Genomic DNA, 15184 nt, shown 5'->3' with positions numbered 1-15184 from the left:
AAGACAACGTATTTAAGCCCACACGCAACGTGACACAGAGCAAGAAACCCAAGGGGGATCTGGGCACCGCTCCACCTGGGTTACCTAATCCTGTTGAAATCATGATAGTGTTTTGCTAATAGCAGGCATTTGTGATCAAAATACCTCTTATTTTAGTGATCGAGGACAAAACGGGATGCCATCATTTCCCTCGTGAATGTGATGTGTTTTGTGAAAGGGATGATCAGTATATTTTGGAGGATGGCAAAATTTCATTCACTGACTCAGGAGATAAATGCAGGCACGGCTTTAATGCAGCGTTACATGCCTCGTCTCTGGTTTGTGTTGTGAAGATGTCTGTTGCCACAGTTATTTAAGCCCATATTTTAAATATGATTTGAAGAGAGACTGATTCAAAAATTTTCAATGACCCAGTGAAATCTGAACTACTTATTGCAAGGCGGAAAGTATAATGCTTCAATCAAAATAACAACTTGGAATGTGTTTTATTAAATGGAGTTCATTTAATATTACCCTAGAGTGCTGTGTATTTGAAAGCACATTCTTGAATTTGAACTTTTGTATCGAGGTAATAGGAATGAGGGGAAAATGTTGGTTTGTAATATTGCACATTTTGGGCCAAATTCTGATCCCGCATAGAACTAGCCATGGTGTTCCTGCATATATTTTCCAAAAGCGGTGTGTCCTCGGGTCCTGTCTATCATTCCGAGGCGAAGAGGGTGCAGGGAAAAGACGGGGATTCTGCACAGAACTCTGCATAAATTCTGCTGTATTTTGCTTCCTCATCACTGCTATATTTCTGCAATATTTCTGAGGTGAGTGTATTTCCAGTGAGCGAAAACAAAACTAGGTTCAGCATCAGTGGAATGGAAGAAAATTCTGGCTAAAATATGCCAGTGAGGGATGAAAAATAATGGAAAAAAAGTAGATTATATGCGTAAACTGTGGGTGCATTTCACTTGTAAATATTCCTTGATTTTTGTCAGCAATGTTATGCAGAGATATTTAAATTAGTGGATTAGAAAAGAGCAGTTTAGCGTTGATACAGAATTGATGACAGCCGCGGAAAGCGACGGGGCCCGTGAGCGCCTCTGCCAGAGGCAGCTGGTGGCCGTGCCCGGCAGAGCAGGTTTCCCGGCCCCGCGGCTCGGGGGTGAAGGGACCCCCACGCTCGCAGGGCCCACGGGCGGGACAAGTCACGGCAACAGTCCTTCCCGAGAGCGGCCTCAGCCGAAGCGGCTCCGGGGCCACCGCGGCCCGTCCCGGCCCGTCCCGGCCGTCCCGTCCCGTCCCGCCCCGCCGCGGGCTGTGGGCGCCCCGCCGCGCCGCCCGGTGACCCGTCCGTGTCGCTCGGGAGTTCGCAGCCTCCGGAGTGGGAAAAGCGTCTTTTTCTCTCGCCGTGAACGTGCACCGCCTGTGCCGCGGGGGGACAGCGCGGCAGCACCCCCATCACACCTCACCCCCCCCCAAAATGAGCGCGGAGAACCGGGGCCGTTTCCGCGGAACGCGCCGAAAACGAGAACTGTCGGTTTGTGTGGGTTTGTCCCGCGCGGGCCCCCTCCGCTCGCCGCTCCGCCGCCACCTGCGGGGACATTCGGCGCCGGAGGGGTGACAGGCGTTCCCGGTCGCGACAAGCCCCGTCAGGGCGACACTCCACATTTTCCGGCTTTGCCGCTGCGTCCCGCGGGACTGCCGAGAACGTGTCACGCACCAAACCCGGACCCCGCGCGCGGATGCCGCCGGAAAGGCTCACCGGGGGGTCAGCCCGGGGGACCCCGCCCCACCGGGCCACCGGGCGGCAGCGGGGGCGAGCGGGCCCCGCAGGGGCGGGCAGCGCTGCCAGCTCCGCTCCGCTCCGCGCCGGGCGCGGGTCGCCGTGAGGCGGCCGAAGGCCCGGGCCCCGGCCCACGCGTGGAGGGGGGGGGGGGAAGGGTCCGGGCAGCCCCGGGGGGGCCCCGCGGGCAGCGGGGGTCGGGTCGGGCACGGCAGCCCCGGCCGGGCTCGGCGGCGTTCGGCGCCCCCGCTGCTGCCGCGGCCCCCGCCCGCCCCGCTCCGCTCCGCCCCGCCCCGCTCCCTGCGTGGGTCCCCGCGCGGGTCCGTGTCCCGCCGGGCAGCCCCGGGCGGCGGCACAAACCCGGAAAGTTTTGAAAACCGACGGGTGAGTGGAGGAGCAGAGCGAACATTTGCGAAGCGGCGCTGCCCCCGCCGCTGCGTTGGCGGTAACGGTAACGCCGCTGCAGAACGCACCGGAGAGGGGCGGGTTCGGAGGAACGAAAAAGGCCCTTCTTTTCTGCAGGGAGCGCACGGCGGCACGCGCGGAAATCGGCACACGCTCTCAGGTCAGGTTGTTCGGTCCCTCTCGCCGTCTGACAGCGGGCGGCACCGGGCGGATGGCCCCTGTCCCTGTCGCTGCGCGGCCCGCGGCGCCCCCACCCGCGGCCCCGCACACTCCGCGGCCGCGCGGGGAAACCGCCCCGGGACCGCCGCGAGGGGCCGCGCGGTGCCGCCCTGTAACCGGGAAACCGCCAGACTGTCCGCTTTCGGGAGGCTTCTTCAAAAAAGTCTAATTACAGTAACTAGAAAACTTGATTACAGCATTAGTCGAGGAAAGGGATTATGTTCGTTTTGATAAAAATTCAATTGGTTTGGAGAAGAATATTTCTCTTTTCATGGGGTCATGCAGAAAATGAATTTTTTTTTTTCTCAGTATAAAATTGACTGAAGTATTTTATCTGCTCAGTTACCATAAATAAACTGCACCCAGAAAGCAGAATAAAAGCTTAGGTGTAATTTCTATATGGAATTTGGATATTGTTCTGTCTTTAAAGAAGAGCAGAAGACACTCCGATCTCGCTGCCTAGATGGCCGCCTGCTGCTGTCACACCAGAGCTGGCAGCTTACCACAGGCATTCTTACAGGCTTTACTTTCTCTCGGCGTAAAGGAATTAAGCGGCAGCTAGGAACATTTGGGTACATGATTATTTTTTTTAAAGACTCAAATTTCCTTCCAAAAGTTCTTTTAAAAAATGCACAGGATGCTGCACCAGTGTTATTGTCAACTGTTGGCAGATCAGAAGTTAAACGTTCTCCTTAATATCACAGTATGTAAAATCAAATTGACAAGATATTGCAAAGTACTCCTGTGTTTTCAGAAACCAAAAGTACTGAAGACCTAAAGCTCCAGCACACAGTATATTTAATAGTACAAAGTTATTTTTTCATTTTACACAGTTGCATGTTGTTAAATGCATAGCAAGTTCAAGCAAAGCATTAGTAGGAGCAGTGGCTGAGAAGCCCTAAGCCGTCCTATCCCGAGAGTTTGAACTCCGTTTGTACATAATGCTTTCCGCTGCAATCGGATACTGCTACTGTTGGCCTCTTGTAAACTGATTTACCTACTTAAGTTTCAGAGGAAGAAGCTGTTTCCAGCAGACACTTGTGCTTGTGACATCTGTGATTTGCATGTATAGCATTATCCTGGCGAGTCGGTGAAGTGACCTCGGTGCTGAAGCGCCTGTGGCTGCCCTTTGCGAGCACAACCGGCTCATGCTTTGGCTCTGATTTGAGGAACGACAACTTAAAGTGATTTTCTGGTACGGATGCTAAAAATGACGCTCAGTCACTGGGGTGAATGAATACATCTGCCTCCCCAGAAACAACTGTGTGCAAAGTGAATGAAACTGATTTTACATGTTCCAATACTTTAACATAGCAAAAGCAAATATGAAAATCGGGCTGAAAATACCTTTTTTTTTTAAATTAAGTGGCTAAGCACACTTACAAAAGGTAAAGATCTGCCAATTTTTGGAATCTTGTTGCTTACCACTATTTTTTTCTGCTGCCCCAAACCCCAGAGCTACTGTCCATGAGGCTGCTGCCTCCTGTCGCGTGCAGCCTTTCTGTCCCTGGGGACGCCTGTGCTCTGCACCTGAATATTGCGTTTAAAGCAACCAGAATTAGTTATATGGGCTGGAAATAAAACACAGCTTGACAAAATTAATCTTAAAAGGGAGTTGTGAAGCCAGGGTGGAAAGCGGGTGTCCCCGGCCCGGGGGCAGTGCGGGACAGGGCGGTGCTGGGGCTCTGCATGGTCCCACACAGCTGCAGGACCAGCGGAACACCACCTCGGTGCCACCCCCAAACCTTCGGGGGGGGGTGGGTGTCAGAAAAGCCTCGTAAAAGCTGTTCAGTATGTGAAGCAGTGCAGTAACATGATTCCCTGCTCTTTCACTGAGAATCAAGTGACTGTTTATTTTTCTTGTTGAAGGGTCTTGTTTGGTTTTTTCGTATGAGGTTCCCAACAGTCTGCAATAATTGGCGTAACAGGTATAAAGTAACAAGAAGGCAGTAGTCAGGGTAACCTCTCTAGTTTACAACTGTCAAAAAATCTTCCTGAATTGCTATCATTTTGAAGAGGAATGTGGGATCATATCACACAGCAGTTTCTGACAAACTATATTTCCAAGAACACACAAATCCTGTACATGCTGTTACATACTGTAAGGGTTTGGGCCATTATTGTAGTGCTTGGATTGAATTAAAAAAAAAAAAGTAAAAGAAAAAATAAGCTTCCCCAAAAAATGAAGTAGTTGCACTGAATACCCTTTCCTCCCAATATGCAGCCCCACAGCGCTGCCCTTGAAAGCAAATGAAGTCCTGGTTTATGCACAAAATTAGTATCTGTGATCCCTCTCCTGCCCTACAGCGATGCGTTCATGGCTGCACAGCCGGAAGGTCGCCGTCTCGGAACGCCTGAACGGGCCTCCCCTGTCGCAGGTGTACAGACTCCATCTGGGGTTGAAGGCTGATGTGGTTCCTTTGTCTCTCTGCTTTTTCTGTGCTGAATTTTATCTTCCCGCACATGGGGCATGATCACAGTGCTGCAAAGTGTGTGGAACCCGCTCACAGTCGGTCCCGGCACCTGCGGTCACTGCAGTCATTGCCAGCAGAGCAGCGCCAGCCCTCCTTTGGGCTGCTGAAACATGGGGAATGGTTCCGACTGTTCTCAACAAACTCTCTGAATCCACTCCCTGCTTTTAAAAGCACCCACTGCCTCCTCTGCAGGCAGGAGCTGTGTGTCCGGTTGGTGAGGAGGGACCTGCGGGGGTGGTGGGACCCCCGCCAGCGGGGACGGGGACAGGGACAGCTGATGGGCTTTGCTGGGGCAGCTGGCCAGCGAGAGCCCCCCCCCCTGCTCTGAAGCGGCTGTTGCTGTTGGGTGATGGAGCTCTGGGGCTTTGGTTCAGCAAAAGGCAGTTGTGAAGGGCTATGGAAACTTGACTGCGAAGGACTGACAAGGTCTGCGGCAGAAGCCCCGTCCCCACGCACCGAGGAGCTGCTGTCACTGTGTCCTGCCGCGGGGACCCCTGGCTGCTCCCGCCTGCGTGCCTGCTGTCACATGGGCTGCAGGACTCTGGGTTTGCTGGCCCACATCCCCACTGTGGTGGCCCCCCCATGTCCCCATTGCTCGCTCTGATGGTGGCAGCCGCGTGGTGCTTGCCACACGCCTCCCAGCGAGCTGCTCTTCAGCTTAGAAATGGTCCCTTAAGCATTTGACACAACTGCAAACTTCTTGTGAGAAGGACGGAAGCACATTGGCCTCTCACTGTCCCAAGCCCCAGCCAGATGCTGAGCTCTCTCAGCACCAGCATGGAGGCAGGCACGCCAAACTGCTCAAGCTACAAGTTAGTAACACAAACAAGCAACACAAAAGGCTCAAATTTATTTTTTTTGGCATGCCTGCTACTGGAAACACAGCCTAACACGTCTTTCAGAATCTATTTAAAGCCCCCAATTACTTCTCCCTCTAGCTGCTACCTGGTATGCCAAATTTTTACAGTGGAATTAAAAGGTCCCCAAGACATAGGCTTATGTAATGGAAACGATGACAGTGCCTTACCTACGTGGACTGGGAGTTCCTGTACTGAACAAACCACGTCCTTCACTCAGGGGCTTGTCTTGCAGTGTCAGCCACCACTGGGTCATGGCAGGAAGGGCTCAGGATCCATTGCTGTTAAGGTTTATAAATTCACCATTTTTCTGAAAAATACACTACGCATATGGAGTGACTTTTCCAGTGGTGCAACACAGCAATGCCCAAATTATTGCACGGTGCTATGTTTAACACACATTCCACATCAGTGGTTCGCAGCTGGTATGAAGCCCATTACTGTACTCCTCGGCTGAGTGTCTGCCCCACAGCTGGAGCTGACGCTGGGCGCTGGCTGCGCAGAACGACACATCACTGAGCTAACGAACTGCCAGCGTACAGCCTTGGCTAAAGGATGCAAAGAAAGCCAATGCTTAACGGCTGTTGGCCAAGGCAAGCAGAACACATGAACACAGAGGGGCTGGAGCATGGAATGGAGTAAAGCGCAGGAAAACAGCACCAACCGCAGCCCAGCGCGACAGTCGGGAAGGATCCTGACGCACCCGCTGGAGCTGGTGTGGAGCAGTACGTAGCTTCTACTCCTCTCGCCTAACCTCTGCCCTGGGTACTGCTCTTTAGCTGACTAATACGTGGCTTTGCGTTGTTCTGAAAGGGAGCACACTATATTGGTGCACGCTGTTCCACAGACGGCCTACAGGATTAAAAATGTTCAAGGGTAACAACCCACTTGTTAGAGTTTCTCTGCTCTGCAAAAATCAGAAGGCCCATACCCAGCATTTGGAAGTGAAACACTTCCACCGAGAACACGAACAAAGGCTGCAGCAAACCAAACCGACTGACAAAGACTTAATTCAACAGTGCTGTTAAAAAAAACCCCAAAACATTCTAAGGTTTTGTTCTCCGTGCTTCGGTGGCATTAAACCTGTTCACAATTCTGCTTAATTAACTTTTTTCTACTAAATGTCCATGAAGTATTACTACTTAGAACAGAGCAGTACTTGTAGCTCTTACAAAGAGCATTACAACTATTATTCAGTTTGCCATTGGCTTTTGGATGCCTTCGTCTATATCGTGATTTCAGCAAAAATATCAAGGTTGCTTTCTGTATCATCCTCAGGCTCCAGTTCTTCATTGCGGTCCTGTGGAGAGGGGTGTACGTCTTGTTCTTTAACAGTCTTTCTCTTTCTTCTGCGAACATACACAGAGTGATTCTTCTCCACCTCCTCAGAAGGAGAGTTGGCAGCACTGACAGCAGTTTTCAAAGCTAACTCTAAGCTTTTGTAGAATCTAGAAAGAAACAATTGTGTAGTTATTATCTTTGTAGGTTTGCTCAGGATCTGCAGAACTATTCTGAGAAACTAATGCTTTTGTAATATAATTAAAACGTGCTAAGAGAAGAAAATTGCTACCAACATTGATGTATCAACACGTATCAGCCCACGTCCTTGTGTGTGCCATGCCACCTCCCTGTGTAACGCCTCTGTGTCAGAAATCAATTGGTGGCTGTACTCGCCTGCCATTAACACCCTGTTAATCTTACAGAAACTATAAAATGGTACCAGGTTAAACGGCTGACGAATGATAGCATTAATGATCAGATGGACTGCTACTATCAGCAATTACTTTTAACTTTAACAACTGCAGAGATTTTCAATGGACACATAAGAATAAACTGGTCTGAGGCCGTGCACATGTCTCCCCAGCGTCTTTCTGATTCTCACGCTCTCTGGCTCTTCTGCCCGGTCTGTGCCTCAGCTGGAAACAAGTGTAAAGACCCAAAGTGTGTGTAACCTTCCACCGCCTTCAGAAATCATCAGGTTTGGGAACTACACAAAGCACTTAATGGATTAAAGTGTGCACTGCGATCTGAATACTCCTGAAATGGTCACTGGTTAGAATAACAAATGCTGTTATCATTAGAGAAAGAAACTGAAGCTCTACTCGGTAACAAAGGCAGTCTACAAACTTATGTTGTTTATAGGTTTTTGTTTAAACAGTTTATAGTCTTCAGAGCTCAAAAAATTAAGTGAAATTGTATTTTAGACTTTGGGGGTGTTGTCTGGTTTTGGTTGGGTTTCTGTGTTTTTTTTTTTTTACATAACATCTCTCACTTTTGCATTTAGATGTCATGAACAGGATTGGTGCACTTTTACAAACCTGTCAATCCTCCTTATGTTTTCTTCCATTTTCTGATTAGCTACATGTACCAGAAACTCAATATATTCTTCAGAGACCATCAATTTCCCCTTGTGGCTCAATGGAACTTCTAAGCAATGACTGCTCCGGACAGCCTAAAAACACACACAGAAGGATTTCTCTAGAATAAAGATTTTTATTTTATGAAGGTCATTTAAATAACATGGGGAGTTCATTACAGAAAAAGAAATGATTATCCACACAATTGGTTAGTTTGCTGTCAGTTAGAGCAGAAACAAGCTACAGCATGCCCTGCGACAGCTGTCGAGCACTTTACAATTCAGATCTTGGCTCATAAAAAAATCAAGGTTAACAGTAACGATATGATTTTGTTACATTCCTTACAGGTAAGTAGAAAAGTCCTTACCATCATAATTTTTCCTCCTCTGCCAACTGTAATACCAGAGTTCCTGAACCCAGAATCGACAGCCACAGAATGCTGCAGAACAAATAAATGACTTAAACAGGTCTCATACACTTTCACAGCAAGAAATAATTATGGATAGGTTGCAATGCAGTGTATAATCTCAGTTTTGAAAAAAAAAAAAAAAAAAAAAATTGTTCAAAACCATCTCCCCAAATTAATGCAATAATAATTACATTAAAATGTCTTTAAGATCAAACTCATATAGTATCACAGATTGTGGTTGGTTCTCCAAGAACCACAGTCAGTCCTGATTGTCTCATCGTCCTCCCTTAGTGCAGATGGGACATGAACATCTCTCTGGGCACTGCGCTGTTTTGCCTTGAAGAGCGGGTAACCCTCTATAGAGTCGTGCAACGCTTTTATAGCTAAAAGTGCAGCAGTACTATGAAAGCAGCTCATCAACGCTCTTCTACATTAATGAAGGAGCAAACCCATCACTGTTACTTTGCGGAGTCAATCTGGAAAAGCAGAAGGCAAATGTACTACTCAGCTGAAACAGTGAAGCCAAACGGCCTGGCCAGTGGCAAAGCGACGTCTAAAAAACCATCACTTTCAGCCAGTGAAAGCAACCCAGGCTCAAACACCGGGAAAATTTTTTTACCAGGCAGCCTGCTTCAGCTCAAACACTGAATTGTAGTTGAGTAATTTTGTTTTCTAAAAAGCACAGCAAAATTGCTACTAAGTTTAAAGCTGTGTTTTCTTCATTAGCTTACTTTTACTACCCTAGTTGTTAAACATACAGCACATCTGGGACTGTTATGAAGAGCTAAAGCTTACTCGGGAGCCAATACTTTTACTTTTACAGCAAGGAATATTACAGAATGACAATGTAACATTGTAACTTGATGTAATTTCACCAGAAGCTGGGCATCTCGCAGCTCTTGACAGAGCACATGAAGAACAAACGGTTCAAACTTGAGCACAACGTCACCAGTGGCTTTCTGTAGTGCTGTCATCTGGAAAAGACACCAAAATTTCTATATTAATACTGCAAGTGTGTACTGTTACAAAAAAAAAAAAAAAGAAAGAAAATAATAGCTTGTGTGTGAAACAAGCATTAAGAGCGCAGCAAATGAGTTCCAAGCAATCAGGTTTGTTCAGCTGCTTTTGATTTTTCATTGCTCATAATACATAGAAATTCCATGGATTTCCATGATTCTCTTTGCTAAGCTGATTAGGTTTGATAGAAATTCATGCAAGATAAACTTTAAAAACTTGAAAAAGTGTGTTTCCCTGTTTAGTTCTTTGTACATTCACCCGAATCTATACAGTCAGTACAGCAAGGGCAGAGGACTGTTTTACTGCAATCAGATGAAACCTGAGCAAGTTTTTTTATTTTTTTTTTTTTTCTAAATGTTCTTTAAAATCAAAGACATTTAGTTTCTGAAGTACATTCCTCAAATTCAGAAAACTTTCTGGGGTTCAGCAGATTAAATTAATGGCCTAATACACTTGATCACATTTTTATCCTAGTTTAAATAATAATGCATAGTTTACTGTGTGAGTTATAAAGATAAAAAAAACACAAACCACATCAGCTTGAAATTAGAGGCATAAACCCACAAGACAAGAAAAAAACCAAACCAAACAAGTAACTTCAGAATTATAAAATCCAAGAAATCACCTTCAGACCCCTCAGTTCTGCTAGAAGACTGAGATGCCAGTGGTAATTTTTCCACGATTTGTGAGTGTGGAGAAGGCTACAAGACATTCTGCATGGCTTACTCTTACAATTTCTCCACTTTTCTATGCTATCTTTATGCAGAGAGATCTTAAGGGCTGACACTACTTTCTTCGACTCAGAAAGGTCGCTTTGAGGCAGTTATATTACTTATTTCATTGTATGATTACTTAATCATCATCGCCATTTGCCTGCCCTTCTTGTTTGCCTTCACTTGCTTAATTCACAGCACTAAAAAATTTGCTATGTTAACTTGAGAAATTTCCGCTGTTTTCCCATACTTTTTTGTTCTCTCTAGCTCTTCCCATCTTTCTTGTAAAATGAAAATATTCAACAGAATCCTCAGGAAATAATCAAATCCACATGCTTTTTTAAGACATGATGGCATAAAAGAAAACTGCTGAAGTAACGCTCTCTCCTTTCCTTTAAACATTGAAAAGTATTTAAATGTATTTATGCAGCATCTCCCCCATAAAGGTTCTTATTTTAAGTTGAAAGCAGGTCTTTCAGAATGGCTAAGTTTGTAATTTGTGCACCAGATTTTAAAACATGCCCAAGTAACCACAGCTGTGCTGGAGCTGATGAGAAACAGAAACCATCAGCGCTGCATAATGCGGTGTTGTACAGAAATACCGACACTAACTTATTTAGCATTTGCTCGGGCCTGGCAACGAGCAGTGTTGACAGAGCACTCCACTGAGGTGAGCTCACTGGTGTGAGCGCGGGCAGGGTCAAACCGCTGCCATATCCAAAGCGGGCTCTGCATCACACAAGGCAGGCTGCGCGCGCCGTGGCCCCACTCTGTGCAGTGGCTGCCCGGGCTGTGCCCATCTCCGCAGGAACACGGACACAGGCAGCAGCCGGCACTCACGGTGCACAACACCAGCTGGGACTGCCACGGGCACGTGTGTTCCTTCTCTGGGCATCTTTCCCTGCTCCCTTTCCAGAGGCTTTCCCACGCCTGAGCACTCTGTTCCAGCCACCGGAGCAACGCCTGATCCTGCTTCAGCAAAACCATCGGCATCCGAGTTGGGCGGACTGGTCTCTGACACAAGTATTATAACAGAGAATGCATTATTAGCTGCAAGCAGCATGTGCGATATTGCTGAGGGTGTTGCTAAAGGTTTCTGTTTCTCCAAAAAGGCTAAGTAATTTAGCAGATGCTCTAGAGGCAGTTTTTCAGTGAGAATACAACTAGTTACGAAAGTCATACTGACTGAAACCATCTATCCATGTCAGCACTGCCCCCAACCTGTCCTACAATACTTGTTTCCTTGAAAAGCTTATTCATGGAACAAAATTATTTTCAGTAAAGGTTTTTTATTATCTTACTGCAGCTAAATCATTAATTTCCTGCAAACTCAATTTAATAGGGAAATACTGAAAGTAATTTTCTATTAAGTCTACGCAGGCTCTGATTTGCTCCCAGTGAAGCTCATGGGAAAACTCCCAATGGGAATGGGATTTGACTCTTTAGAGATGAGGGGCCTAAGTCTAATTGCTGTCATGAAATGACAGAAAGTGCCTGTCAGTGATATGTAAAAAAGCTCACACAAATGAAACCCCCTCTATTCCAAATGCAGGAGCAATCGCTAGAGTGATACGAAGCAGAAAACAATGGGCTGTGTTTAACGACTGACCACAGCAGCATGTTTACCATAATGCAGAGAGCAGCCCTTGCTCTTGAAAGAGCGTCGTTGCTACTACGGCAAACGCTTTCCCTGCCACGGCACAGCTGCAGCCACGATCCCAGCTCCGCTAGCAGTTACGGTGCCATGAGGGCAGTGCACAGCCCACCGCGCTGGGCAAAACCTGCACAGGAGAGAGGGATGAGGTGCCCCCTCACTCACGAGATGTGCTGTCCTGACACTCACGCGGGACATTTGGAAGGTTTGTCAGCAATATGCCGCAGCAGCAGCTGACAGGTCTGTCAGATCTTACAGGTCCGTCCATACAGACATGTGGACAAAACTATGTGTGCACAGGTCTGGGTAGAAGCAAACACTCTGCACACGTGCATCTTAAAGTCTTCAATGGCAGCTGGCCCAATTCTGGTGTAGATACATCCCAAAATCCAAAGCTGAAGGTGGTCAAGACTCACACCAATAGTGTGTCAAGGAAAAAAATACACCACTTCAGTTTTACACTGTTGTGCAATTATGAAATTATATTTGTGTCACATCAATGACCTCGCAAAGAGGTACTTCGTAATACATGACGCTTTTTCTCTAAGCATTGGGAGGATAAAGGGATAAAAATAAATTGCAAAACAAATATCCCATGTTCATATAGTTGAGGTTAATAAATGCAGTGAGGACAAATGATCTGACAGCCAAAAAGCACAACACGCAGCATGCAAGATCCTGACTTCCCGTCTTGTTTCCTAAGTACTGCAGTAGCAAAGCTTTATTATACATTAGAATATATCAATTTAAAAATTAATCAAAGACCTTTTTCTTATACTTGCAATTCATGCATTTAAAAAAAGCCACTCTACCTGCTACAGGGAACAGGAAAAATCAAGAGTTTTAGTCTCGTAAAAGCCAGCAACAACCTCCTGTGTCCTACTCAGCCTGAAATTTGCCGACAGAAATTTCAGCACACTCTGCTTAGCTAGAACAAATACTGATGAAGACAAATACTTCGGAGGAGATTTTTTTGTGCATGTGTAAGACTGTATGCATATGGTAAAGTGAGCTATGAATTGAGTGAGAGAATTTTGACCTTGTAGCCACTTCTTTTTGGGACAAAGCAAAGAGATGTATGCAGAGAGCAGGCTATTTTCAACACATACTAAAAGAACTTCACTGTATATACATATATATTTTAATTTCAGGGGATTTTAAGATACTAAATTAAAAATGCAGCATAAGAGATTCACTGTTACACTAGTTTCAGGTGTCTGTAAACGAAAGGCTGTTAGCACAGCCAGCTGGGCTCCAGACAGTTTTATTTAAACTCCAGACGGTTTTAACCATCTTGAAGGAGTTACTACTTACAAAATGAACACGCTCGCTGGCATGCCTGCCTGAACACACCTACATTTAATGGAAACAAAGGGATTCATTTGGGTGCCTTCTGGAATGGCTGTCCAAAGCAACAAAGCAAGAACGGCCATAGCTTATGAAACAGTTAACGAGGACAACACAAAATATTTGTTAATCACAACCGACCCATTCTGAAAGAGGTATTCCAATTACTGTGTTAATGGTCATGTCAGGTTCGAGCTGTTGGAGAACGGGATAAAGGCCACATTATCCTGCATCTCTGTCCTGAGGGGACGTTGCTGCTTGAGTAACCACCTCAGGTGCTGCCTGACACAGAACTTCTGCCAGGCAGACGTGGAGCTTCAGGCAGCAACTGTACTGCGGTGTCAACAAGGAATATACGGTTGTCATTTAGCCCCGCACAGTCTGCCAGTGACTAGGTCAGCACTGTCCAGGCACCAGCAAGAAATTAGGCTTATTTTACTTTTGTATAGGAAAGCTTTTAAATCAAATCCCGTGTCCAGCTGATACCTTGCTGGCAATCCAACAAGAAAGGAAAACAAAGAGCAGATAAAAAGCTGCAGAGATGAAAAACACATGGCTATACTACTGGTAATCTTTCAGGAAAGGAAGATCACTTGCTTAGAGCAGCATCATCTCCGCTTACTCTGAACGAGGAGAGGGCTTCGACAAATAATAACCACCGTATATTAGATTTGCAGAAATCGTATGTTGAACAACAGGCTCCTGCGGTAGAAACAACTGTAATTACTGACTTCTTGTTGAGCTATTGTGATGTGGAGATTATTCAAGTTTCGTATCAGCTGCATTTACAACAGAGAATTTGGTATAAAGCTTAAAAGCATTCTCTTCCAAGCAGGTTTTGAGAATTTATTAAGTAGAAAACCTAAAGAAAAGTTTATTTTGAATTCGGAGCATCATTTCATCTAACAGGAATAAAAAACCCCTTAAAAATATCTTTGTATTTTACCCGACGCGTTTTCCACGACATTAGGAACACCGCATTAAATAAATACACAACTTGCGCCGCGTTATCCTCTTACCACATCGCCTTTGCCGCACAATTCGTGCGTTACCATGAGCCACGTGCAGTTTCCCTTGGCGATCTCCCCGCCGTTTACATCCTAGTAACGAAGAGACACGATTAAACGCGCACTACGCACAGGTGGATGCTGAATCTTGGGTTTTTTTTTAATATATAAAAAAAAAGGCCCCGCCTCAGCTCCCAGGCCCCTCACCGCGGGGCGGCCCTGCGCCAGCACCAGGCGGCCGGAGCAGGAGCTGGTGGTGCAGAACTGGGCTCTCCCGTTCAGAAGCTGCACGACGGCGACCACCCGTTCGTCCAAAGCGCCTTTCCTGCTGCCGTCCGCCCGCCTCAGCCGCTGGGCCTTGCGCTGAGGGAAGGCCGCCATGACAGGACGGCAGCCCGCCAGGGACAAACCTCCCCGCGGGGCGGGCGGGGGGAGGCGGAGACAGCCGGGGGCGGGGCGTGGCGACGTACGTCGCCACGCCCCGCCCCCGGCTGTCTCCGCCCCCCCGCCCGCCGCAGAGGTAAACGGTGAGCTGCCCGCCGGCCTCCGGGACTTGTCGTTGCCCCAGGCGGGACGGCCCTGCCGGCGGGAGCCTCGGGGCCTACGCCTACGCCTACGCCTACGCCTACGCCTACGCCTACGCCTACGCCTACGCCTACGCCTGCGGCGGCGGGAGGGGAGGGGAGGGGCGGGGCGGGGCGGGGCCTGGCCTGGCTGCGAGGGACGGGGTCTGGAGGCGAGTGGCGTGTCCGGGGCGGGGCTTGGTGGTGAGTGGCATAACCGGGGCGGGGCTTAGCGGTGAGTGGCGGGCCTGGGGCGGGGCTTGGCCGTGAGGGAAGCGTCCGCCTCGCCGGCGCTGAGGGAGCGGCGGTTCCGGTTCATCCTCTGCCGCGGTTGCCTTTTGCTGCCGAGCAGCCGGTGAGCCCCTCCGGAGCCCGGTCAGGCCCCTCT

At 47.8% G+C, this 15184-nt stretch overlaps 1 protein-coding gene across 1 annotated transcript; it reads right to left on the bottom strand.

Annotated features, from left to right (window-relative positions):
• Nucleotides 1-5702: 5702 nt before the first annotated feature.
• Nucleotides 5703-14628, bottom strand: TYW3 (tRNA-yW synthesizing protein 3 homolog). The gene is made up of 6 exons (XM_082484492.1): nt 14441-14628; nt 14246-14326; nt 9371-9469; nt 8454-8525; nt 8048-8181; nt 5703-7177 (listed from the first exon to the last, which is right to left on the bottom strand). Exons 1-6 carry the CDS (start codon nt 14612-14614, stop codon nt 6955-6957), a joined length of 783 nt encoding a protein of 260 aa, XP_082340618.1. The 5' UTR covers nt 14615-14628; the 3' UTR covers nt 5703-6954.
• Nucleotides 14629-15184: the final 556 nt, after the last annotated feature.

The sequence above is a fragment of the Vanellus vanellus genome (assembly GCF_965231255.1).
Source record: "Vanellus vanellus genome assembly, chromosome: 5".
NCBI lineage: Eukaryota > Metazoa > Chordata > Aves > Charadriiformes > Charadriidae > Vanellus > Vanellus vanellus.
This window is presented reverse-complemented; position numbering and strand designations above follow the sequence as displayed.